This window comes from Cervus elaphus, chromosome 15 (genome assembly GCF_910594005.1).
Source record: "Cervus elaphus chromosome 15, mCerEla1.1, whole genome shotgun sequence".
Classification (NCBI taxonomy): Eukaryota; Metazoa; Chordata; class Mammalia; order Artiodactyla; family Cervidae; genus Cervus; species Cervus elaphus.
The window spans coordinates 5,299,325-5,325,935 of NC_057829.1; the positions used below are offsets into that span (position 1 = coordinate 5,299,325).

Sequence of the window (26,611 nt, forward strand, 5' to 3'; positions counted from 1 at the left end):
TTCAAGAAAATGAGTTATTCAGGACCCAACAAGAATGCTTTCAGCCCTGAAGCCATTGGATTTTTACTTTTCGTTCTGGGTGGATAACACTTCAGTCTTGTGTGTGCCCCATAGAGCAGGTCGTTCTGGAATGCATCGTCTACTCTGGACTATCTCTCCTTTATCCTTCAGTCTCTTGGGGGCAGGGTGGGGTGGTGGAGGCAATAGACTGTTTATAGAACCACCACACCCAATGATCCTACAAATAGCCAGGGCCTCAAAACAAAAGGAGCCCCTCCAGAGTTAGATGTGCTCACATTGGCAGTTAACCAAGAATTGAGGAAAAAAGTAAATAAAAGAATTATTTCAAGGCTTTAAAGTTCTCTTATCTCTATACCATGTCATGGTGAAGCTAGAAAGTGAACACTCAAGCAGAATTAAACAAATCTGCCTTTATTTTAAGACATTAATTGATGCCTTTTAAAATTTAAGGCATCTAAGAACTGTTCCATAGCTGTTAAAGTCTGAAAGCCCTTGATCTAATTTAATATAGAAATTTAGTGTGGAATTGTGACAAGCAGAAGGCTGGTTTGCATCTGGAGACAGAGCTTGCTAGGAGTGCGTATTCTCTTTAAGAAATGTCACAACAGGGTTTATTAATAAATGCTAATAGCTTATTTTCCAAAAACAAGATTTTATATTTACTCTATCAAAGAATTGACTTACTATTGTCCACATAAAAGGAAAATGTACTATGGTTTAAGACTTAAAACAAGGTAAGTGGGCTTTTCTTTTTTCCTAAGTGGGCCACAGTTTCTGCCAAGCTCTCTGATGTTCTTTTCTGAAGGAAAAAAATACCCTGGGGATTCTAGACCTTTCTTGCCTTGTACAGCTTTCCCAATATCCCCACCTCCACCATTTTTTTTTTTTTTTTCAGTTTGGTGAGACTCAGCATAATAAAGTAACATGAAAAGATGGAAAAGAATAAGTGCTAGAAGTTTCCACACTGAGTACCTTTAGGAGTAAGATTGGTAATAGTATTTTCTGCAATATAGGGATACAAATAACACCTAACCACAAACTGTTACGAAAATAGCCCCAAATCCTGGCAGAATTCAGCCCAGCAATTTAACATGATGAAATGATGCGACTGATCTAGCCTTTTCTCTCCCCTCTCACAAACGTCTGAAATTCCCTGTAACAAGATCTGACCTGTAAGAATTCTACAAAGAACTTCTGCCAACTTGCTTCAAAGAATAATAGACAAAAATTACAGAAATGCAACAGTTTAACTTGCTGATACAGGTTTTGATTTTAATCACTAGAAGCAGAACAGTGTTTTGATCTCTGTCACTAACGACGATGGACCCGTCTCAGACGGGCAGAGGCAGTGCTGGTCTGTGCACTGACCAGGGACCGCATAAGCGAGCCTCTCCACCTCGGGTCTCGGCTGCTGTGTCTTACTTCTCTGAGAGGCCTGCTTCATAAACAGTCATCAGATCTAATCTTGACACTGCTTTGTCACCCACAGACGTTTTACAAATTGAGACGTCTCTTGTCTACCTTACACTCTGTAGAGTATGTGCATAGGAGACCTCTGGCTCACTCGAAACTCCAATATTCTAAAATATGCATTTACTGGTACAGACATCAGTGGCCTTGAGACTGACGTCAAGTTAATTTCAACATCATTTGGTTCAGTTTTGCTTTGCTTTTTGCCTTTATCTTTGTGCTGTGTTTAGATTTCATAGTGTTAAATCATTTGGTAATGCTTGCAACTAGCAGAGCTAGATATTTATCATGCTAAAGAAAATCTCCAGACATAAATCAACATCAGTCCTCCCAATTATGGGATACAATCAAACCCTGAGCCCGCACTGGAGGAAGTGTCGCCTGTAAATTTGTGTCCTTAGGTGATTAATAGAGTAATCCTTCTAAGTCCCTGGTGTGTGAGGGAGCAGCAGTGGCCCAGAGCTTGGCAGAACAGGGGAGGTATGCGCCCCACTGTGTGTCCCTGGCTCCCACCACACACGCAAAGGTAAGTGCTCAGTGCAGGCTGGCTTTCTCTGTTACCGTGGACACTTCCTAAACACTTGCTGAGCGCAAAGTAGGTTTGAAAGAGGCGGTCAAGGTGCAGAGGAGAGAGCAGGAGAGCCTGTTACAGCAACGGCTGTGACCACTGTCGCATCAGTCTTCTCACTCTGGGCTCGGCAAGGCGCGCGGCACGGACTGAGGATACCCAGCGGGACATAAGGACTTAACAATGTATATAAAGCGTGTCGTGACAGATGTGTTTTACCAAGGCCAGTGTTACAGAGGTCATGCTGTAGGTCAGCGTTGGCAGCCTTGTGTCAGCTACCAGCTCCGCACTTCCAGCAAGTGGATGTCCCCGTCGATCTCCAGCGTGTCGATTTTACTCAGCTCCTTAAATCTGTGCTTGTACTCCAGGCTGTGGACACCGTTTACCGCGACTTTGAATTCTCTCACGTCACAGTAAATTATCATCTGGAAGGAAAGCACACATGAGGGTTCCCCAGGCTTTAGAAGTTTTTGTGTCTTGCACACAGAATGTTAAAAAATAAACCATTTAGTTCTTCTCCCAGCCTGCCAGCGCTGACACCCTGCCATGGTTTCTAAGCTCTGATGAAAGTGTATCTGGTGGTGGCACTTTCTGTCTTGTCCCACTCAGGGAAGTGACTCGCACGTACCTGGAACCTCACTGTGGCCTGAGGCCCACTGGCCGCTCTGTCCCCTGCTCCTGCCCCGGCTCTCAGGGAAGTGGAAAGTCGCCCTCCTCGAGACACGTGGGAACTCAATCGAAGGAGAAGAGGGAGCTGCTTCGTGCCCACAGCCCAGGAACCCAGGGGCTTGGGTCCTCACCTCTCTGCCTCAAACTTGGGTTTGGGGCAGCTCAGAAAATATGGACCCCAGATCAGGGCACCTGGCAGGGACTGCACCACTGCCTGGTGACTCGGACCCCCACCCCACTCAGCACACTGTTTCTCTAACGCTGGTCAAAGCTCCTTGTTCTGTGAGCCTCTGCATTCTGGCAGAGAGGCAGTTCAGAGTCATCACTGGTGTCAGCCCGTCAGTGCTAACAGAAGAGTCTGCTGTCCTTTACATCCCCCGTACACCTCAACCTTTTCCCCTGCTACCGTGTTCCTTGTGCCAGTCCGGCCACCCCCTCCGCCCCGTTTCCCCCCTCACTGCAGAGCCCCCTGGGGCGAGTCCACGGTTCTCCCCTCGCTCCCTGCCCCCACCCCAGAGGCAGACAGAGGCGCAAAGTCTGGATCCTCAAAGCAGCAAACTGAGTGTCTCTTTTCTTTCGATAGGACTAGTAGAAATGACTGCTGGGGGAGATTAGGAAGGGGGAAATTCCATGGATGATAGCAATAAGTGACACAGATGAAGGCAGAAGGCTGATGCAGAGAACTGGGGGAGCGCTCCGTGACTGGGGGTCCCTGCGCTCACAACAATGGTGGAAACCCCAGTTTGAACCAGGCAGAAAGACTTCTCTGGTGACGGACACTTAACAGTCTCCACAGAGCAGAGGACACACCACCCCAACAGGCTCAGAAGGGAAAACGGCTCCTACGGGACCTCAGAGCACGTGAAGAGCCAGCATGTTACAAATGGGAGAATTTATTATTGTCCTCTTTCACATTAATGCAGTAGTCCCAAACTTGGGGCTCAAACTGGTCAAAAAAGAAGACACTAGTTCCCAGTCACCAACCACAAGGATCGACCTTCCAGAGCATCCACCGCTTCTTCAGTGAACCCACATCACCCACACACCCTGACATCTGCCAAGTCAGCAACCCCAGGGCTGCACTTCCCACCTCAGCGACTTGTCCATACGTCCACAACATCTGAAAAACGCAGTGTACCCACATCCTTCTGAATCCCAAACCAGTATCCATCACTTCCAGAGAACCTGTGCTTGGCTTACTTCTGTTACTTCACACACGCCAGGGCATGCCTTAGACTGGAACTTATTAATAAAACTAATGTCAGATTGCCACCTTATATTCAGCCTGATGTTCGTGCTTTCAGCAACTCTGAGGAGTCTGGCGAGCTCGAATTGTCCAGAGCACGTGACAGTTTAAAATGTGGAGGCATGATCGAAATCAGTGACCCTCAGTGACCACATGAGGAGTCAGTCACGTGAGCTAGTGAGGGTGTCCGGCCAACCACGCGGCATCCGACGCCTGGAGGCACACCTGGGGAGAGGCTGTGTTGTGAGACTCCACCTCTGGGGGCTCCAAGTCCTGATGGCCTAAATGTGTCTTTCTCTGAAGATACACAAGCAGGATCGCTTGGAAGAAAGTGCTGCCTCCTCAGCTGCATGTCAACAAGACGACAGGGCAAGGAGGCTCAGCTCCCATGTCCTCGTGGTCACTTAGGGTTCAACATGTTACTCAGCCCTGAGACCAGGTTCCTGTTAAAATTCCTATTAACTAATAGGGGCTACACAGAAACTGTCATCATGAAAACACATGTCAAATAATTCCAATGTAAATAATGTGGCACTCGACTGGCTTGGCCGTTTATGCTGATTAACCTATGTTACAAAACGGCATTCAAAATAAGTCTCCAGCTAAACAAAACCACACACAAGCTCCACATATTAAGCTGTACTTGATCTAAATAGTGAAAGTCGCTCAGTCGTGTCTGACTTTTTTCGGCCCCATGGACAAAGTCCATGGAATTCTCCAGGCCAGAATACTGGAGTCGGTAGCCTTTCCCTTCTCCAGGGGATCTTTCCAACCCAGGGATCGAACCCAGGTCTCCCACACTGCAGGCGGATTCTGCACCAGCTGAGCCACAAGGGAATCCCAAGAAGACAACAGTGGGTAGCCTATCCCTTCTCCAGTGGATCTTCCCAACCCAGGAATCAACCAGGGTCTCCTGCATTGCAGGTGGAGTCTTACCAACTGATCTATGACGGAAGCCCAGGATGGACAATTTATCCTACCCCTGCCCCCAGGATTCTTTTTCCTATCTCGTTTTAAAAAAAGATAATCATCTCACCTCAAAGTACATCCCAGGACTAAAAGGGAAACAGGTAATATTTCTCTCTTCTTCTCCCCAGGCCTCCCGAAGAAAAGAATTTCTTACAAATGCTTTCATATTCAGGCGTGGGTTCAAGTGGAGAGCAATATCCTTGGATTTTCCTGATAGCAGATCAACAGTAAAGCTTTTGAGAGAATTAAAGAAAAAACTAATTAGCCAAGGAGAAGAGAGGGGTGCAGTTTTAACAATAAGAATTAAGCTGATGACACAGCACACATAGACTCAGGACCCAGGAATGCCAGTGGAGGTGATCTTTAAAATTGTGAGTCAGTATACCATTGGTATAAATATGTTATTTGCAAAATAAAAATATGGAAAGCTTAAAGATCAGTGTTTAAGACTATAAATCCGATTGGGAAGAAATTAATGGGTTAGAATAAGTGACCCAAAAGACCACATCTGTCACGGGAATAGGGTCCCTCCAAAGTAGAAACACTAAACATTTACAAGTATCCTGTTCTTCAAAGTGTACTGTGTGTGCTCAGCCGTGTCTCTTTGCGACCCCTTGGACTGTAGCCCGCCAGGCTCCTCTGTCCATGGGATTCTCCAGGCAAGAACACTGGAGCAAGCTGCCATTTCCTTTTCCAGGGGATCTTCCCAACCCAGGGACTGAAGCTGAGCCTCATGTGGCCTGCAGTGGCAGGCAGGTTCTTTACCACTAGCGCCACCTGGGAAAATAGCTCTCACTTCAAACTTTCAGAACTCTGGACATCTCTGGAAAAGATTATAAAAGCAGGAATTCTTTAAGTCCCATGACGAGAGAAGTCCTGACAAAACTGATATGCTCTCATACGCTGCCCTGCAGTTCAAGGCAAGGGCGTGCCTTACGGACAAAAAGCCACCCTCCTGTGTAGCCACAAAAAGCCTAGGACTCTGCCACCAACTTATCCTTAGCAGTCTGCCTGCCTCTGGCTTTAACTGGCTTATTTCTCAAATGAAGCTTATGACGCTAGCCCGACTTGCACCTCACGAGACTGCTGTGACAGGGTTATAGCCGTAAGAGACACCCACGGCAGCATCTGCACTTTTACGGTCACTTAACGACACTGACCCTTTGGCGTTTGTATTTACTTCTCCTTTTATGACGACAGTCCGTCCAGGGCCCATGGAGGAGTTCAACCTTGCTACGAACGGCAGAGTCTGCAAAGAAACCCCAGTCAGTGCCAGGCGACCTCAGAAAGAGATCTCGGGGGAGAACTGGCTGAAGACACCGGGACATGTTTAAAGGCCGTGACCCTGTGACCCCCGCGAAGGGACAGATGAGTCTGCCTGGGTCCCAGGTGGGTCCCCGGCCGTTAGCACTGTGCCGGCTCCCAGCAGACTCTCCGAGAGGCTGTTTCAGACCATGAAGTGAATGGGTGTGGGGGGGAGCTGGGCCTCCCTGAGTGACACTCCCGCTGAGATGTCACCTCGGCTGGGGTCTGACGCGTGCTCTGTGTCCAGCCTGGAGGGGAGGCGGCCGAGGCGGGGGCAGTTACGGAAACACACTTGGGGCTCAGGGACCTGCTCTCCGTCCACGATACACAATGCCAGTGCCAAGTGGCTGCTTCGGGCTTGGACTGGGGGTGGAGGTTATGCGACTAGCTAACTAAAACTTAACTCGCTACACAGAATTAGGAAAATTTTGGCTCTTCAAACCTTTGACAAACAGTTGATAGGTAGTATTTTGGTGCAAGTCAAAGTGTGATTGGCTGGCGAACCTTTGCTCTTGGTGTAGACAGTTCTGGGGACGATTTTAGAAATGTCTCCTCTATTACTAGGCTGTAGGGAAACAGTTCTGTGATAAGGTATGGAATAAGTGAAGCTGTCTTCCAAGGTTTAAACTTCATCTCCTGGACACTCATAAAAAGGTTCCACATGTTATATAGCAAAAATACTTACAAGCTGTGACCCGCCAGACTTTTGTACCTATTGGAAAAGAAAGACAAAATGAGAATGTGTGACAGACAAGCAAGAAATAGACTGTGTAACATGAGCAATCATTTCCTGGTGGTACGACTGGGACAGCGGGGCCTCCCGGCCCTGGGCGGGGGGACAGGCAGGGGCCAGAGCTTTCTGAACACGAGCAGGGCGCTGCAGAGCCACGCAGGCTGGGGGCAGCCCGCCTGTCCTACTCATCGTCTCAGTTCCGTAACTCCTCCGTGCGCTAGGCATCTTCCAGAGGCCACACGTGGGGTCAGACATGGCTTACTTCTTTCCAGGGTGCGCCCCAGATGCTGAGATTAGAGTCTACTTATGAACGTGTCGAGATCGGTTAAGACCTCACTTTTCTCCACTAATAACAGCTAAAAGGTCTGAACTGCACTTGTTTCCATGGGGAACAAGTGGAAACGTGGAAGTTGTTTACTGATTCATTGGCTGTGCTCACTATGTATAAACACCTCCTGCCAGCCCTACTCAGCAGCTAAGAGTTCTTTGTACATTAAGATGGGTGGGGAGTGGTCAGATCACTGAGTCTAAACAGCAAGACTTAACGCAACCGGCACCCTGAGTACATGCCTCAATTTTCAACTTCCAGCATGTTAATTATTAAAAATGTAAGTGTTCACATTAAAAACATGGTTTCATATTAAAAATGTAAGTGTTCATATTAAAAATGTTTTCATATTAAAAACATAACTTAAAAAAACTCAGCCTGCCTGCCACCTAGTTTACATGACAACTAAAAAGACATTTTTAGACATTTTTAAACTTTAAGAGATTTAATAATTACATTTTCTTTACTTATCCCTGTCTGTTCCAGAGTAGATCCTTGGGTACTTCCTAAATCCTGAAAAAAAGTTCAGATAATGTTTAACATCCATCAGAATTCTAAATATAATCTTCTTGACATATCAAAAAAATCATAAATGGTACTAAACATGAAAATATGGAAGTATCAAAAAATGCAGGCACATTAGCATTCTTCTCCTACTACCAAACTGACAAAAGTTGGAGGTAAGAAAAAGTGTGAAGACTGAGCGAATGTATACAGATCTTGAGACTGTAATTTGTTTTACTGTCTGTGGAGGGCAGGTTAGCAATTTCAAGTGGACATCCCACTGCTGGGAAACAGTTTTAGAGAGAACTACTCCACTGTACTCCCACGTCAAGGAAATACCCCCACTCCAGCTATAAAGGGTTGGTTGGCTGGTTGTGGTTATCACTTCAGGTTTTTTGTTAGAACCATGCTAGATTTGAGATCTACAGGCAGTAAGCTCTAGTCAATGATTAGCATCCTACTAGTCTGAATATTTACTTCTAAGAAATGAACACACTAGTGAGGGATATATTTACACTGTTTTCATCTCAACAGATGATGTTAGTTAAAGATGTTTCTTACCATTTCATCAGAAGACGCCACCAGAGGAGACCCCCATCCCCCCTCCCCCCCCTCCTGTGGAAGGGCCCTCACCGAGCTGAAGCTGAAGCCCACAGAGTGAAGGATGACGCTGCCGTAAACACCCAGCGTGTCGATCCTCTCTGGGCTGATCCTGTGGGCATACAGCAGGGTGTGCTTTCCATTGACAGCCACCTGGACAAACGGAAAACAGCAGCCTCCTCCAATAAAGCACTTAATAAATGAATTTTATTAATTTATCCAAGTTTAAACCTGCTGACTCAGATTTAGGTTGAGACTTTTCCCCAGTGGTCTCCGCATGACACGTCTGACCAAACTGTGATGAAAGCACCCACAACTGGCAGCACTCTCAACTTCCTTGGAGTTCTTCATCTGACTGAACACCAGGGACACTCTCCAGACAGATCACGCATCTGTGAACGCATGACCACATCCCCGCGTGTAGCAGGCCTGTACATGAGACACCCTGGCTGCCCATGAGCCCTGGCAGAGACCTGCCCCACGACCTCATCACCCTGCTGTCCTGAGGACCAGACTCTGGAGACCACCCCGCACGAGGCCGGTGCTCCACACACATCTGGGTACTTTGCTGAATGAATGAACCTGGGCAAGTGACCCAAGCTCTCTGAAATTCCTATCCGTGAGCAGGAAGCACGCGCCCTCCAGACGCCGCTGCTGGGAGGAGATGACCCCCTCGTGAGACTGCAGCCAGTGCCTGACCAAGAGGGCACCAGTGCTCCGGGCTCCTCCTCCCTCCCTCCCAGATGCCAGGACACGTGTACGGAGTGTCGGGAAGACACGCAGAACACAACATGGTCTCTGACCTCAAGGAGCTGAAAATCCCATTGGAAGGCAAGAGAAATGCAGGGAAAAAAACCAAAGCACAACAGTACAGTCAGATGTTTAAAAAAAAGATACAGACACAAGGACTCCAACAGTGAGAAGAGGGAGGGGTGGTAGGAGGGGGAGGTTCCGGGCAGGAGGGATGGTGGGAGCAGGCTCTGAAGGTCAGAGGAGTCTGCACCTCGGGTGGGACGTTTCCCTCTGTGCTGTCGAGTCTCTACTCTGCGAGGCTCCACAGGCTGGAGCAGCCTCGGGACCACACCCCACCTCTGCGCACACTAGGGATAAAGTGCTCGGCGGTCCTGATGACGCGTGGGCTTTCTAAGCTCCTCTGGTCAGAATCGCTGGATCCTATGGGACGAGGCACTGCAGGACAGAACCGACCACCCCCCTGGGCCCGACTCCAACGCCAGGATCCTGTCCGTCTGTCAGTTCAGACTCCCCCACACTCAGGGTTCTAGTGCCTGCAGTTAACCTTCCATCATCAGTGTAAGCCTGAGCCAGTTCAGAACGAACTCAGTCCCGCAAGGAGACACAGTCCAGCAAAGATCCAGTCACACTGGACCTGCATGGCGACATCAGCAGGGACACAGGAGCCAGGCTGTGCCCACCTCACAGGAAGGTGCCCACCGTGCCTGCCTTCTGAGAAGAGTTAGAAAGCCAAACCCTTCCTCTGGGTTTAGGAGACGTAAGGGCGAGTTCACGCGTGCAGAGGGCTTCCCTCACGCTCACTGTCACGAGTGAGGAGTCAACCTCCACCCTCCAAAACCTGCCTGGAACTTCTCTTTCAGCACCATGATCACAATCTCGAACGACTTCTCTTTCTTGAAAGGCATGTCGTAGGTGATCTCCTCCCTGCCCCACTTCTCATTTCTCAGAGTGTTGCAGACAATGCAGTTGGCCCTTTTGAAGCGTGGATTGAAATGGAAGGCCACATCCGCTCGGGGTTTCACGCTGCTGCCACACTGCAGGTCCACCTGGAACCTGTGGAGGGAAGAGACGGGCCACGTGGGGACTCAGGAAGGCGGCCGCGTGGAAACCCAGGCCTGTTGACACCTGACCCACCCAGGGGGCCCAAACGGTCCAGAACAAGCACCTATTTACTGGCCTCCCTGCAGGAGGGCTGGCCCAGGGGTCCCAAGCTCTGCCAACAGGGTGGAAGGGAAGTATTCACAGAAAACTATAGGAAATGGCCTCAATAGTTGACATCTGTCTTCTGTCCACCCCGCCCCTTCCCCCCAAAAACCACATATGGACCCAGGCAGCTACACAAACAACGTGAGGACCAGAGTCCCAGCTTCCAGGAACCGTGAGAAAGAAGACATCACCCTGGGACCGCGGGTGCGGGCAGGAATGGGCTCCCGCCTGACAGCTCCATGGCCTGCCCTTCAGCCGTCTGGACTGTCCCCTTTAAAGGTAGCATTCACCTCTTACTTAAACCACTGTTACTCGGGCGTCAGTCATACAGAGCCAAGTCCAACTCCAGCTGATACAGCCTCATCCAGACTTTGTGCCCAAGGCAAGCATTACACAAAACCACCTGCGACAGGCCCAAAGAGATGCTGTGGGAAAGTTACACTGTAACTAGGCCACATCCTTGTCATCTGACCACAATTCCCTCCACTAGCTATGTTTCTAATTCTTTACAGTAAAGTCAGACTCACGGCAATAAAAAATCCAAATCACCTGTATTTCAGTTTTTCATTCCAGATTCCTCAGCACCTTGGCCAAGGCTGCGGTAAAAGCAAAATCAGCCTCAAGTCCCCTAATGGTCTCTCTGACGTTATTTTTTGTTGTCCCACAATCACAAAGATGCACTTTACTTGTGTTCTCATCTAATACCATGACTTTACCTGTCCGAGTCACTAGGAACATGCCCACGTAGTACAATCAAAGTTCCCGGCTCCAATTGCTCAGAAATGGTCCCAACATAGGGGATTACCTAGGAAAAATAATTTTAACAAATGTTCATTTACAAAATCAAAGGACTACACTCTTAAAGGCTGCACATGAATTTGCTCAGACCCTAGCATTTTTCCAAGTCCTCACTATTCAAACGGCTGTGTGGGAACAACATAGCTTGGAGACACAACACCTGCAAACCACTCTGGGTTCTTTAGAAACAGACATACTACTTACAGTACTTTTTATCTGGCTGGAGTGTGTGTGCATGCTCAGTTGTGTCCAGCTCTTTGTGGCCCTGTGGACTGTAGCCCACCAGGCTTTCTGCCCATGGAATTCTCCAGACAAGAATATTGGAGTGAGTGGCCATTTCCTCCTCCAGGGGATCTTCCCAACCCAGGGACTGAACCCGCGTCTCTTGCGTCTCCTGGCTTGGCAGGCGGATTCTTTACCACCTGAGCCACCTGGGAATATCTGGCAGAGGGTTGTATGAAATGCCACGCCTTGCTCCTGTTTTTCCTAAGGTTCCACGGATGATCCCAACATGATGGAGGCCGGGCCAGGCCCTACCCTAGCGCTGAAGAAGACAATGACAAGCACTCACTGCCTACAGAGGGCCTCCAAACTAAGCCGCTCCACCTTCCCTGGGACCAGGTGCCTTACCTTACCCGCTGGGCTCCCACACTGCGCCCCACATGGGAACCAGAGACCTTCACGTCTGAAGGACGCACTCAGGGTGCCTGTGGGTCTCTCAAGACTCAGCATCTACATACCTCGCCTGGTCCCGGGCGCAGGCCTGGGCCCTGACAGGAGGTCCCACACAGGATTCGGGTCTCCCACCTGCCCCTTCCTCACCTGGAACACAGCATTTTTGTCTGGGGCCTGACACAGGATCAGATCTTCTCACTCCCCTCCCCTGGGTGGCTCTACCATCCTCCCTGACCACTGGTTATGTGGCTGCGCCTCCTGCACCCCAACCACATCCCACTTCCACCTGGAGCCTCTGACCGACCGAGGCAAGCAGGCCAGACGCCAGCATGCCTTATACCGAGCTCACCTGGGTTATGACACCTATGCTAAAATTGACCAAGGGAGCTCTGATTGTCAAGAAGTAAGAAATAAAAGAGGCCATGTAATGCCACCTCAGACACAATCTCGGGTGTGAAGCCTTTTTCGGACTCTCTGGGCCAACTGAATCAGCCCTCTGTGAGGGTCATCATGGTACTTGTTACTCTGTTCCTGTGCAAACACATGCCTAGATTTTGAGCTGCATGGGGCAGGACCCAGCCATCATCTTTACACCCCCCAGGACAGAGGTCAGGCGATGATCCACAATCACTTGGTGAATGAATGAGCTCTCACCATTCTGGAAAAAGGGTTCTGACAGGACTCACAAACGCAGAGGCGTGGCAACTAAACAGCTGCTGAGCAGTGTTGCTGCCTTAAGCAGTAAGACAAGCTATCACCAAAGCCAGTGACCATCTGGTGTCACAGCCATTGCTGGGGGCAGCGTGGGGGAGATGAACAGGGCAACAAACCAGAAAAGGAAAAATGTAACAGATGTGCAGAGCATGGCCACAGCCACACATCAGACTGGATGGTTTCTGTGTATAGAGAATGTGGAAGTCATCACTCCTCTCAGCCACAGCCAAGAATAAACAGCAGCATCTTTCATGATGTATATCTCTTAATAAAATGAGAACCGTTTTTGTAACTTCAATTTTTTTTTTATATGTTCAACTTATATTTGGACTTCCCAAGGTGGCTCAGAAGAACCCACCTGCCAATGCAGGAGACACAAGAGATGCAGGTATGATCCCTGGGTCCGGAAGATTCCGTGGAGGAAATGGCAACCCACTCTAGTATTCCTGCCTGGAGAATCCCATGAACAGAGGAGCCTGGCAGGCTACAGTCCAAAAAGTCGGACATGACTAGCAACTGAGCACAACTTATATTTATGCAGAATATTTAATAACACAGAACTGTTAGTAAAATAATTACCAGTGAGAAAGTAACCTACAAAACTCCATACAGTGTGGTCTTAACCAAAAGGAAAAAGAAAACACTAAAGAAATAAGCCAAAAATGTTACAACACTTTTCTTGAGGAATGAGATTTTAATTTTCTTCTTTATGTATTTGTATACTTTCCAGATTTATATAATAAGCATGTATAATGTTTATTACCACAGATTTTTTATTATATCAGTCTGAGAAACAACTGTGCTGCAAATTTGGGCAATTTGCTGTTTTCCATATTAATGCTTTCTATTTAGGAATGTACCCTGATTTATATTAATATCACTGCTGCTGCTGCTCAGTCGTGTCTGACTCTTTGTGCCCCATGGACTGTAGCCTGCCAGGCTCCACTGTCCATGGGATTTTCTAGGTAAGAATAGTGGAGTGAGTTGCCATTTCCTCCTCCAGGGGATACTCCCAACCCAGGAATGAACTGGGGTCTCCTGCATTGCAGGCAGATTCTTTACCTGCTTAGCCATCAGCAATACTCAACTTTTTTGGACCATGTGAAGGAAACAAAAGCCCCTCAGCCCACTTACTCCCTCACAAACAGGCTCCTGTGGAAAGGGAGAAGGGTGCTGTTTTCAAGGCAACTCCAAGCTTTGAGGCTTTGATGTTTCACAGATAATTTACATAAAACAGTACAATGTAGATCTGAACACACTGGAGACAGTATCATAAACTTAAGCCTTACTCAGGTTTGGCATTAACCTGCCTGAACATCCCAGCTGATTCATATGCTTTGCCTTTTTTGTGTCATTTATCAGATGTCTGCTCTACACCAGGGTCGGGTCAGGCAGCCTGCAGCTGGAAAGAAGTATGAGTTCCATCTATCCGGGAGGAGCTGAAGATACAGTTGGGAAGAAGTCAGATACCCTCGGAAAGATGATTAGTGGAAACGTGACACTCTGTTCAGCTGTTCAAATCGGAACCTCCTTCCAGCTGGGAAACCCTCTATGTTATGAACACGAGCCCTCATCCAAACTGTGACGAAGGCATATGATGCAGATCTGTCCGTCGGCACCCCCAGTTCAGACTCTAAGCTAGAAGCCATGACAAGCAGCAGCCAGGATCCTGCAGCGCTCGCTCCGGCCGAGGCGGGCAGCAGCTCCACCGGGGTCAGAGGCAGCAGTGGCGGGCGCGGCGGCCCTGCCAGGGCACAGAGGACCGTGTTGGTCACTGCGGAGAACAGCCCTGAGCCCGGCGTGGGCTGCTGCCTGTGATGACATCGTTGACAAGACTGGTCCTTTGGTCCAGCCTGCTGACATCACTTAATTCCTTTTCTGCTCAAATTAGCGGCTGGTTTCTGTTTTTGCAACTACCAGCCCTGGCCAAGTCAACATCTAAAAAAATGGGGCAGGAGGGAGGGGTGAATAAATGCTTCAGAAAAATGTATAAAGAGCTGTAACTGAGGTGGCCACAGCTGATGAGTGTGGTATGATGTGACCTGGGGAAAAAGTATGGTTAGGCAGAAAGGAGAAGGAAGCCAGTTCCGGTAGAAATGTCCAGTTACAAAGGCAGAGAGGCAGGGAAAGACAAAACTTATCTGGGAGACGGTAAACAGTAAGGGAGCAGTTAAAGACAAGAGTTAGAGTCAGACTTTAGAATAACAAGACAAAAGTGGGGGTTGGAACAACAACCCAGTGGGAGTAAAATAAACTGTCGGGCAGAGTATCTGGGAGGCTGCCTGGCAGTAAGCAAGACGGCACAGAGAGATAAGAACGTGATCCTCGCTGATGGCAGCAGACGCTGAGGGGGTGGGGGCGGGAGAAGATAAACACTTTGAGCTATATCAAAGAAAACTGTCCATTTGGGGCCACCACCTAAAATGGTCAAACTGTGGAAGAAACAGATTTCAGAAGGAAGAGGATGACTTAAGTTGTGCACACCCGTAGTGTGAGAGGTTGGCAAGACACCTAAGCGGAAATACACTGAAAGGAGTGGGAGACTCAGGACCAATATGAAGTGAGTGGCCAAGACTCAGAAGTCAGAGAAGAGATGATGACTTAATAAAATGAGAGGTACTAGACAAGCTGAGAGAGGAAGTCAGGAGCAAAGTCTCAATGGTGGTCAGTTACGGGGTGTGCGGCATCAACACAGCAGACCTGGCGGCTGGCTTTGAAAGGCCTCCTTCCAAGGAACTTGGATCTGGAGACAGCACCCACCACCCTAACTGAGAAGGGTGGGTTACCCACCTCAACTATTTGTGCGAACATGATTTATGCTCAACACCTGCTTTCCTGCTGAGAGTCTGGAGTTTTGGTAGCTGCTAGGCAGATGCTATCTACACAACATCTCTCAATAAAGACCCTGGGTGGTGAGTCTCTAATGAGCTTCCCTAGAGGAGAAAATTTCACACATGTCACAGCTAGCTGCTGGGAGATTTAAGTCCATCCTGTGTGACACCCCTGGCAGGATACCCTTGAAATCCTGTACCGATTTCCCCTGGACTTCGCTCCATGTGCCTTTCCCCTTTGTGGTTTTTGTTCTACATCCTTTCACTGGGACACATCACAGCCACAGGTATGACTGAGCTGGTGAATCATTATGACTGAGGGTATGTGGGAGACTTCGATGCAGGGAGTGAGAAGGATCTGACAGAGCAGGGCAGTCATGTCAAGGAAGTCAATTTCAAAACGGGAATGTCTCTAACATTGAAAAATAAGGAAGACCTCACCCCTGCCTCCACCAAAAGATAATGAAATGTATATCATACTCTCTGACATAGTGATTCTGCTTTTATAGACTTCTCTTGTAAAATACTAGCACATGTGCACAAAGATGCACCTCTAAGGATGTACACTACAGCCCTGGATAGTCATAAATAGATCTAGCCCTTTAACAGGGGGCTGGTTAAGTAAGTCACAGTACATCCACACAGTGGGCAAATTATGTAGCCACTAAAATAAGTGAGTAAACTCTATGCTGATACCTCCAAAATGTGTTAAATGGAAAAAAGCACGGTATAGCACAGTTTATCCAGTATGATGCATGCATGTAAAGAAACAGAATATACAAAAGGTGATACACACAACATATGTTCACTCCTGGATATTCACATATAGTCTCAGGAAGGATATACAAAAACCTGGTAGAAAACAGTTAGTTTTAGGGAGGGTAAGTAAGCACCAAGGTAGAAGGAAAATTTATGTTTTAATGAAATCCTTAAATACTGCTTGAATTTTAAAAACATTGTACATATCTTTTCTTTGTATTTTTAACATAACAATAAGGAAAAGTCATTTGAATTTGAAATAAATGAATTTAAAATTTTGAAGACAGATTAACTTCAAACTGCTGGGGGCTTGGCAGCATGGAAGGACACTGAAAGAAATGGACATCCACAAAAGGGAAGCTGGTTCGGAAAGGAAGATGAGAGTTTTGTTTTGAACTCACAGTCCTGAAGGGCTGGCAGGCATCTAAGTGAGCTGGAGGTCACAGAACTATATACAAACTGTACACATATTCAAAAGGCGATCAGTCAACACAGAAATAGATGAAGCACAGGCTGGAATCAAGATTTCAGGGAGAAATATCAATAACCTCAGATATGCAGATGACACCACCCTTATGGCAGAAAGCGAAGAGGAACTAAAGAGCCTCTTGATGAAAGTGAAAGAGAAGAGTGAAAAACTCAACATTCAAAAAACAAAGATCATGGCATCCGGTCCCATCACTTTATGGCAAACAGATGGGGAAACAGAAACAGTGACAGACTTTCTTTTCTCGGGCTCCAAAATCACTGCAGATGGTGACTGCAGCCATGAAATTAAAAGACGCTTACTCCTTGGAAGAAAGGCTATGACAAACTGAGACAGCATATTAAAAAGCAGAGACATTACTTTACCAACAAAGGTCCGTCTAGTCAAGGCTGTGGTTTTTCCAGTGGTCATGTATGGATGTGAGAGTTGGACCATAAAGAAAGCTGAGCGCTAAAGAATTGATGCTTTTGAACTGTGGTGTTGGAGAAGACTCTTGAGAGTCCCTTGGACTGCAAGGAGATCAAACCATGTGTCAGTTGCTTAGTCATGTCCGACTCTTTGTGACCCCATGGACAGTAGTCCGCCAGGCTCTCCTGTCCATGGAATTCTCTAGGCAAGAATAGTGGAGTGGGTTGCCATTTCCTTCTCCAGGGGATCTTCCTGACCCAGGGATCGGACCCAGGTCTCCTGTATTGCAGGCAGATTCTTTACCATCTTATAAAGAAGTCCCTGAGATCAAACCAGTCAATCCTAAAGAAAATCAGTGCTGAGTATTCATTGGAAGGACTGATGCTGAAGCTGAAACTCCAATACTTTGGCCACCTGATGCAAACAACTGACTCATTGGAAAAGACCCTGATGCTGGGAAAGACTGAAGGCAGGAGAAGGGGACGATAGAGGAGGAGATGGTTGGATGGCATCACCGACTTGATGGACATGAGTTTGAGCAAGCTTAGGGAGTTGGTGACGGACAGGGAAGCCTGGCCCCACGCAGTCCATGGGGTCACAAAGAGCTGGACACGACTGAGTGAAATGAAAAGACAGCAAAGAAATAAAGAGAGACACTGAAGACAAGAGTGGTAAAAAGACAAGAAAGAAATGAAACTTAAGAGTTAAAAACTCAAGAGGGCAGGGAGGAATCCATTAGGAGCTTGGGATTAACATATACACACTACTATTTACAAAATAGATAATCAATAAGGACCTACTATATAGCACAGGGAACTCCACTCAGCACTCTGTGATTAGCTACATGGGAAAAGAATCTGAAAATGAATGGATATGTGTATACTTACAACTGAATCACTGTGCTGTACACCTAAAATTAACACAACCCTGTAAATCACCAATATGCCAATATAAACTTGGAATTTAAAAAAAACTAGGATTCAGAAAAAAAAAATCAAAATGCAGAGTCATGGTGCAGAAATCAAGACAGCAGAAATCTATTGTCTCAGGAAGGAAGTTAGCAAAAGACAAGGGAACAAACACAGGAATGATCTTCAGAGAGTAAAAAGAAAATTTTATCGTTTTGTGGGTTTTTTTGTTTTTCATTTATTTTTATTAGTTGGAGGCTAATTACTTTACAATATTGTAGTGTTTTTTGCCATACATTGACATGAATCAGCCGTGGATTTACATGTGTTCCCCATCCCAAACCCCCCTCCCATCCGTTTTGTGTTTTAAGGTTAAACTGCAAGGTAGAAAGGGAGGTCCTTAGAATACTAAGGAAAAAAGAATCAGTGTAGAAGTAAGGTTCCTAAGGAAATTGGAATCATGAGCTTTTCAGGGGGGGATTAATATTAGCAAATGGCTTGTTAACTAAAAGCGAGAACCAACTGGATTAATTTCTGAATAACTTCTCAGCTCACACCTGATCACATCCTAAAACCTCTATAAACAACAATAATAAAATATTTAAGTAGATTATTGAGCTGCCGAACAGATTTCACTGAAAGAACTTCTGGTATGAAGACACTGTTGTCCAAATTACTCACTCAATTTCAGTGGAAAGAAAAGTGAGCCGGACTTTCTTAAGTCTTGGAATTCTAGCAACTGAACTTGTCAATGAAATATACTAAATAGGAAAAAAATTATACAGGCCAGTTATACAACTGACTTAATCTTTTCCAAGAGTGAATATGAACAGAATTTGTCTACCACAATTTTTAAATATATTTTAAGTCATTTTTATTGAACTGATTTTAATTACACTGTTTTAGCTGGTGGCAGCTGCCCCAAACCAAGACAAAGCCCTTGTGAAGGCTATTCAACATCCTCAAAGTAATCCAGTTTGTTTTTGTATTTGGAATATATTGTTAAAATAGTTATACTTTTGAAATTATATAATCAAGCAAACAATGCAGACAAGAGTGGTGGCCAAAATGTTCATTTGGGTTTCTCCATAACATGGAAAAACCTGAATGAACTTTTGCATCAAGTCAATATATTATTCAAAAAGACATGCATTTCGTTAAAAAATAATTTTGAAAGAAGCTTCAGCTTTATTATTGACACATTCTGTACTTCATGCTCTTAAAGTAAGAAATGCCCTAAAACTAACTCTATGTTTTTTTGCTGATATGAATGAATAGAATTCACATCAGCAGGAACTGAAATTTAACATATAAGAGACAACACATGTGGACCAAAACGTTAGAAACGTCAAGAGATAAAAAGAAAGATGGCAGTTCTGTGTCTTCACGAGGCTTAATGAAGAGTATAGTAGAAACTCCATAAACACTTTCCGGTTGAGTGAACTGATCACTAAGGAAATACCCAGAATGCAGGAAGATATCTACTCTGGAAACACGCTGTCATGAACCATTCTCAGAACAGCACCAGGAGTCCTGCAGCATCTGTTCCAAGTGCCCTGTCCTCAGGAAATGAAATGTCAGCTGATTTTTTTTTCAACTCTGTAGTTGAGGGTGCTAACCCCAGAAACCACAGCAAACATCAGGATCTCAGGTTATAAAATTTTGTTTTCTAAATAACACTCAAATAAGGTGTCTCTGTGATGATGCAGGGCAGAGTTGAACTTTAACCGACCATCCATCCCTCCTGGCTTGAGCAAGGGTTACACTTCAGTTCCCCTTGGCAGGGAGAATATTTCTTTTTTTTCTTTCAATCTTTACAGAAAGTCAAGTCTACAACTTTGAGATGTTTTTAATTCTTGAGATGCACAAAATCTTTTAAAATGTCTAGCTGACTTCAAGTTCAGCAAGTGTTCCTTTTTAAACCTACTAGAAGTGAAGGCTATTTCTTCTGAAACTGATTTTGCTTTATATGGTGGTTGTACCTCATTCTTACACAATGACAGTAAACCTTAGGGGGGAATAAAGAGCTAGAGCTACAAAGTAAATAAAAAACTGAACTCACTTACACTAATAAGACTGGCTGAAGGTCTTACTTGAAGGACTCTTACCAGGAGTCTCCTACAGAGGGTTTACCACAAAAAAAAACAAACAAACAAGCAGCAACTCTGTCTTAGACCTAAATTCAAGATTCAGCTTTGGACAAATGGAAACTAGACATTTCTAAAGATTCTCACACCATATGAACTGAAACCAGTTCATCACTGAAATTTCTAGCAATTACATTCAGGAGTTCCTGGACTGGCCTGAGGCTCACACAAGACTATTAGTTTTTCTCCTTCTCCATCTCACCACTGGCTTTGAACATTCCCCTGCTCAAGTAACAAGCAGGATTTGAAAGGCAGAGGGAAAGCTGAGAAATGAACTTCTCATGAACAGGTCTAGTGAAAAAAGAAAATGAAAACGTGTACAGAAAGAAATCCATTCCCTCTGAAAATTACGTCTTATGATGGTCTGAGCCTTCTTCCCACCACGATCAGAGTGGCTTCCCCATCACTCTCCCTGTGTTCTTTATTCACGGCACGTCTCGTCACCTTGTACAGCCGACCTCTGAACAACACAGGTTTGAACTGCGCAGGTCTGAATCCACTTACACTTGGATTTTTTTTTTTTTTTTCAGTAAGTACGTGCTATCTAATTGGCGGTTGGCTGAATTCCCAGATGCAGAATTGTGGGTACTGAGAGGAGAGCTGAATATTGAATTTAAGCATCTGTGGGGCTGCAAAGGCTGGAAATGCTTTTTAGTCAACACCCACTGCAGTTCCATCACATAGCAGGTGTTCTATTTATGTTTACTGAACTTTACTTCTGCCCCCACCCACCACCTGCAATGAAGAATTATTTGTTGTTGTTCAGTCGCTAAGTCGTGTCCCGATTCTTTACACTGCAGCATGCCAGGCTCCTCTGTCCTCCACTATCTCCCAGATAATTACTAGGTTGGCCAAAAACTTCATTTGAGTTTTCCCGTAAGATGTTACTGAAAAACCTGAACTAACTTTCCAGCCAATCCGATATTACTCTTTGGACTTGCTCTCAACACTGCCACAGGCAAAAAGTGATTGTGGAGATCAGTTACCGGGTTATAGATGACATTCTGTAGATTGTTTAAGGACATCATTCTTTTCCACCTTATTGTTGACTGGGCTCTCTTCCGGTACGGTCTAAGATTTTAAATACGTTTCACTTAAAGAATTCCCAGATTGAAGCTGAGGCACGTGCCCTATGTAAAATCAAAAGGGAAAGAAAAATAAGCATACACCATTTTTCTTCATATTATAACTATTTTTAAATATATAAATTATTTTACTGATATTTATCAAATAACAGGATGCTATTACAATCAAAGATCTGACTCCAACTCTTATCAAATGTACTCTACTAACTAATTTTGTATTATGAGGACAGGACATATTAATTTAAAAAATACATCTGTAGAACATTTTTAACTTGGAAACGTTATTAAAAATACTTATTACTGGGAGTTCCCAGTGGCCTAGTGGCTTTCACTGCTGTGGCCCAGGTTCAATCCCTGGTTAAGGAACCGGGATCCCACAAGCTGTGTGGCACAGCCAAAAGAAACAAAAACTTACTATTAAAATACTGAACCAAATAGCAGGAAATACTCCTATACAATCATCAGAGACCTTCACTTCAATTTTCTCACCTGTACAATGAGAATATAACAGTATTCACCTCATAGGTTTGTTCTACGGATTAAATGAATAAATAAAACAATGGAACAGCACACGCTTTAGAAGTTTTACATATTGTTAACAGTAGAAGGGAATGCTCTTCCTCCTCCAAATTAAACAAGTTGAAAGAAAAAAAAAATCCAATGCCTCAAATATTAACTTCCCTGTGGCTTAGAAAAAAAGTGGGGTGTGGAGCATAAGCCACAGTTTTCAAGATAAAGGGACCCATCAGGGAAGACCTGAAGATGAAGGAGAACTAAAAGAGAAACAAAACTAAAGCTTCCGACATTTTACTTCCACTAATTCTATCATTATACCAAAGGGAAATACACACTGATCACATCTATCACTTTGAATCTATTAAGAAAAAAAAATTGCACTTTCAACGCTGGATGTAACAAACTGAGTAGTTTTGTTAAATTACATCAAGAGAGATTTTGCAGGTGAAATTACAGTTACAAATCAGCTGATGTCAAGACAGGGAGATTGTCCTCGATTATCTAGCGGGCCCCATGTAATTACATGAGCCCTTAATAGAGAAGGAAGCCAGAGAGATGTGGTAGAAGAAGAAATCAGAGATGTGAAGCATGAGAATTCAACACGATTGCTGGCATTTGAGAGTGAGTGTAGGTGGGCACACAAGGAAACTGTAAGAAAGAAACTCCGAAAACAAACTCAAGTATCCTGGAAGTGGGCTCTTTCCGAGAGAATAGAGCCCAAACTGCAAAACACCTGCACTTAGCTTGTGACACCCTAATCACCTAACTTAGCTAGTAACACTCATCCTAGTCCCCCTAAGTTCTGATCAAAGATCTGTAAGAAATAAGTGGGTGTAATCAAAACATCAAGTTTTATGCCCTAAATATATACAATTTCTATTTGTCACATATACCCCAATTCCCCAGAAATTAAAAACAAAAACAAAACTGTATCCCTCCTGGTTTATAAATGTGACCGCAATCTATTAACTTACTACGTTAGTCAAAAATCTCAAAACTTTTTGTTTTGCTCCATCAAACTCGGGAAGTATCAACAAGACCAAAAAAGAAAGGATACAGAGATTCCACGGCCACATTCAGAATTTACTTGTGACCAGAGAGTGATCCAATTTAAGCCCAGACCCGTGTGAAACCAATCATTCCCGGAAACATCCATAGGCACGAGTCCTGCTGTAATTAATTAACACTTGGTTCGCATCCCAAGAAGCCATCATGATGCTGAAGCAGTTAAAGGACTTGCGTTCCCTAACGTTTAATCCTGCAGTCAGTGACTCTGCATCTCACAAAAAGCGTCTTCAGAGTCAGGGAGGACCACGGAGGTCTGTCATTCAACTTGAGGAGCCCGTCATTCAAAACACTGGGAAGGAAACGACCCCGATCCCACCGAGTGAAGGCGGCGCTCGGCCCCAGGCGGGGAGGTCGCTGGTGCGAAGGCAGTCCCGACGGAGGGGGTGGTCAGCAGCGGGGCCAGTGCCGGGGGCCCGGGGGCCGCGACCCGGGACCACGACTTATCCCTGGGGCGCCGCGCGCCGGGCAGTGCCCGCCACCCAGCCGGATCCTCCGCGGTGACGACACGCGAGACGGGGAGACGGGGAGACGGGAGCCAGTCCCACCGTCTGACTCTGACGCGGGGCCAGAAACGCCCGGCCCCTGTTCGGCCGGCGCACCCCCCACAGCGAGAGGCCCCCACGACTCACCCCGGGACTGGCGTCGCAGGCGCTGAGCGTTGGCAGTTGTCGCTCCGCCGCGGCACGTCGTCCGCGTTCCCGGCCGGCGCGCGCGGGCGGCGACCGGAAGTGCGAGGAGTCAGTCCGCCGCCATTTCCCGGTGCGCGCGCCCCGGGCGTCGCCGTCGGCCTCGCGTCTGCGTCCGGGTGGCGCTCGCGGCTCCGCTGAGCTGGGGGCCCGGCGCGTTGCTGCCGGCCACCGGGCTGAGCCTCATGCACAACCTGGGGACTCGGAGCGCGACCGGCTTGCTGCGGGACGAGCAGAGAGGGAGGGGCAGAGTGTGTTTCCAAAATGCCCAGACTCTTCTGCAGTCGGGACTGACGGGCCGGGAATTGCGGAAGAGAGGGAAGACCACCTGCTCCCTCCGCCCGCTTGTCCCCGGCCTCCAGCGCCGGTGTGGACGCACACAGGCCCCCCCTGGGCCCGGCGAGGGCCCCCTCCACGCGGACGGAGGGGAGGCGTCTCTGACCTTCCCTGCTCGCGCGGGTCAACCGGCTAGGTGCCAGGTATTTATTTTTCTAGGTTTGCTTCCTTGTCTGCCTGGGGTCAGAGTCCAGCCAGTGCAAAGAAAGATAACCTGATCTGGAAGCACCCCGTTTGGGGCCACACCTTCGGGTGTAAGTAAAATGATGGGGAAATGGGTTCAGTGGAGTTGGACTTTGTCCAGTCTGGAGCCGCCAAACATTTACTCTAACTTGGACTTAAGTCACTGCGGCTTCTCCGCCAGTTTTGTGTTGCCGTTTTCTCAGTTTTATCAGGACTTCCCCGAGGAATATGTCAGCAGTACAAAGCCCGGTTCTGAGCACGGTAGGTGTTCAGAAATAACCAACTTTCCTGTCCAGGGCCCATGCTGACTGCCAGTTTGACCTGCTGGCTGTAAAGAAACGTCAGCGACAGGCACAAAGTTACGTAAGCTACCTTGAACACGTGGTCCACATTGTTTTCTGATAGGGATCATGAAGTTCTTATCTTCCTACTTGTCTCTGCTTGACTTTTATCCAGGTTTCCTTTGAAAGGCAGGTTTTGCTGTCCCTGCTCTGGACTTTCTGCTCTGTATCTTTGGGCTTTATTATTTTTTATTTAAATTGAGAAATTCATTACACACTCCATACCACTGGACTCACATTCTAATTCCCTATTACGTTTCTCTCTTCCTATTCATTTTCCAAGTTTGCTTCACTCTTCAGGATTCAACTTCAGAAGTTGAATTTAACCTTTAACACACACTACCTGGAATTTGTACTTGGCCTTGTTCGATCTATTCAACACGGATTTAAATCGAGAAGAGGAAATTGTCCTGTATATTCCCCAATGCCTAGTGTTATAATGCTTTGCATGAAGTTGACACTCTAAATGTTAGGTTAAAATGACAGGTTATTGATAAAGTGAGGAGCAGTTGAATGTCTTCACAACTTTGCCTGGGTTGATTACCTTTCTCCACAAAGTTGAAATAAATATAGATCAGTGCTCCATTTCTTTGGTAAATGGAATTTAGGTATAAATGGGACTGTGTAAATAGGCTTCCCCAGTGGCTTTGGCCATCTGATGCAAAGAGCTGACTCACTGGAAAAGACCCTAATGCTGGGAACGATTGAGGGCAGGAGGAGAAGGGGGAGACAGAGGATGAGATGGTTGGATGGAATCACTCACTCAATGGACATGAGTTTGAGCAAACTCCTGGAGATAGTGAAGGACAGGGAAGCCTGGCAGCTCTAGTCCATGGGGTTGCAAAGCGTCGGACACAACTGAGCGACTAAACAGCAGTGGCTTAGCAGTAAAAAACATCTGCCCACAGTGCAGAAGATGCGGGTTCGATCCCTGGGTCGGGAAGATCTAGGAAGGCATGGCAACCCACTCCAGTATTCTTGCCTGAAAAATCCCATGGACAGAGGAGCCTGGTGGGCTACAGTCCATGGGGTCTCCAAGAGGCCAACACGGCTGAAGCTTGACATGGGACTGTGAAAGGGCCAGGAAACCAGGGTTGGTGCCGTAATGTTGGACTAAAAGGTGTGCAAATCCAAAACATTTACTCTTAAAAAAACTTCTTTGATCCCTGTTTTGTTCAGTGAACTATGTTTTTTATATCTTTAAAAATCAAGGAATATATCCTCAGTGCCCACCATGACAAGGCACAGTGGTGAGGAACACCAGTATACAAAGAGCTTTGTAGTATTTGCCTTTCAGGGCCCTTCTAAACGCAGAGAAGAGATATAATACACCGAAGTCCCTCCTCTTTTCTTGGGTTATTACAATAGCTTCTTCATTGATCTCCCAGCTTTTGCCCTTCCCCCTGCAGTCTGTTCTCAACACAACAGCCAGAAAGGCCATGACAACACATGATCCAAACAATGTTACTCCTCTCTCAAACCTTCCACTACTTTTTGCTCATTCTTTGAGTGCAAGTCCATTACACTTCATGATCTGGCCCCACCCTGTGCGCTCTGACCTCACTTCCTACCATGTTCCTCCTCCCTTACTCTGTCCTGACCACACCCGTGCGCTTGTCACACTCCCAGATCAGAACCTCTCCTTGTGATGTCTCCTTTACCTCCTTAAAAGTCAGTGTCAGTTCTCGGTGAGGCCCTTCCTGACCACCGTATTTAAAATTGTAGACACCCTCCCGAAACACACACACACAACCGCCTATCACTCTTTCTTGCTTTATTACTCTCCAGCATTTACCATATTCTATCTAATATGCTGTATTATTTACTTTTTAGTTTTACTTCATCCACCAGACTACAGGCTCCATGAGGACAGGAGCAGTTTTGACTGCTTTTGTTTATGGCAAGTAGTAATTTTTTTTTTTTTTAGACCTCATTTTGCAGCATGGGGACATTAGTTCCCCAACCAGGGATTGAACCCCAAGCCCCCTGCATTGGGGGCACATAGCCTAACCCCTGAGCCAGCAGTCTTTACCCTGACTGTTCCTGTTTCAGTGGGACTGCATTCCAGTGAGGGACCCAGGGAGTGATGCATTGTGGAGAAGATTAGGGTTATGTAATTGGGAGCGTTTGGGTGACTACTTTAGTTGCATGCCTGGGAAAGTCTCTCCAAAAAGGTGAAGTTTAAGCTGCTGGTAAATGAAAGAAAGGAGACAGCTAAAAAAACGAAATGACAACTTATGGACTGGGAGAAAATATTTGCAAGCATGCGACTGACAAGGGCTTAATGTCCAAGATAT

At 46.3% G+C, this 26,611-nt stretch overlaps 2 protein-coding genes across 5 annotated transcripts; one reads left to right on the forward strand and one right to left on the reverse strand.

Moving 5' to 3' along the window:
- Positions 1-416: 416 nt before the first annotated feature.
- Positions 417-23,670, reverse strand: LGALS8 (galectin 8). 4 transcript variants are annotated; one of them, XM_043926994.1, is made up of 11 exons: positions 22,675-23,090; positions 21,086-21,229; positions 11,089-11,177; positions 10,009-10,219; positions 8,447-8,566; positions 7,766-7,822; positions 6,934-6,960; positions 6,691-6,813; positions 6,104-6,192; positions 5,011-5,176; positions 417-2,484 (listed from the first exon to the last, which is right to left on the reverse strand). In XM_043926994.1, the coding sequence occupies exons 2-11, from the start codon at positions 21,125-21,127 to the stop codon at positions 2,335-2,337; spliced, it is 1,074 nt and encodes a 357-aa protein (XP_043782929.1). In that variant the 5' UTR covers positions 21,128-21,229; positions 22,675-23,090; the 3' UTR covers positions 417-2,334. The 4 variants fall into 4 exon arrangements, with proteins under 4 accessions (XP_043782929.1, XP_043782926.1, XP_043782928.1 ...); XM_043926991.1 differs by lacking the exons at positions 6,691-6,813; positions 22,675-23,090 and adding an exon at positions 23,398-23,670; XM_043926993.1 differs by lacking the exon at positions 6,691-6,813 and having other exon boundaries at positions 22,788-23,090.
- On the forward strand, positions 22,289-26,611 carry LOC122709176. The gene is made up of 4 exons (XM_043926325.1): positions 22,289-22,321; positions 22,965-23,352; positions 23,434-23,933; positions 26,148-26,611. Exons 1-4 carry the CDS (start codon positions 22,289-22,291, stop codon positions 26,220-26,222), a joined length of 996 nt encoding a protein of 331 aa, XP_043782260.1. The 3' UTR covers positions 26,223-26,611.

Coding starts and splice junctions, on each gene's coding strand:
- LGALS8 (XM_043926994.1), bottom strand. CDS start 21,127: ATGATGTCCTTAAACAATCTACAGAATGTCATCTATAACCCG. Junction 6,814..6,933: donor AGTCTGGCGGGTCACAGCTT/GTAAGTATTTTT, acceptor GTTTCCCTACAG/CCTAGTAATAGAGGAGACAT. Junction 2,485..5,010: donor GTCCTGGGATGTACTTTGAG/GTGAGATGATTA, acceptor CTTTCCTTCCAG/ATGATAATTTACTGTGACGT.
- LOC122709176 (XM_043926325.1), top strand. CDS start 22,289: ATGAGAATTCAACACGATTGCTGGCATTTGAGA. Junction 22,322..22,964: donor ACGATTGCTGGCATTTGAGA/GTGAGTGTAGGT, acceptor TTAATCCTGCAG/TCAGTGACTCTGCATCTCAC. Junction 23,934..26,147: donor GTCAACCGGCTAGGTGCCAG/GTATTTATTTTT, acceptor TTTACTTTTTAG/TTTTACTTCATCCACCAGAC.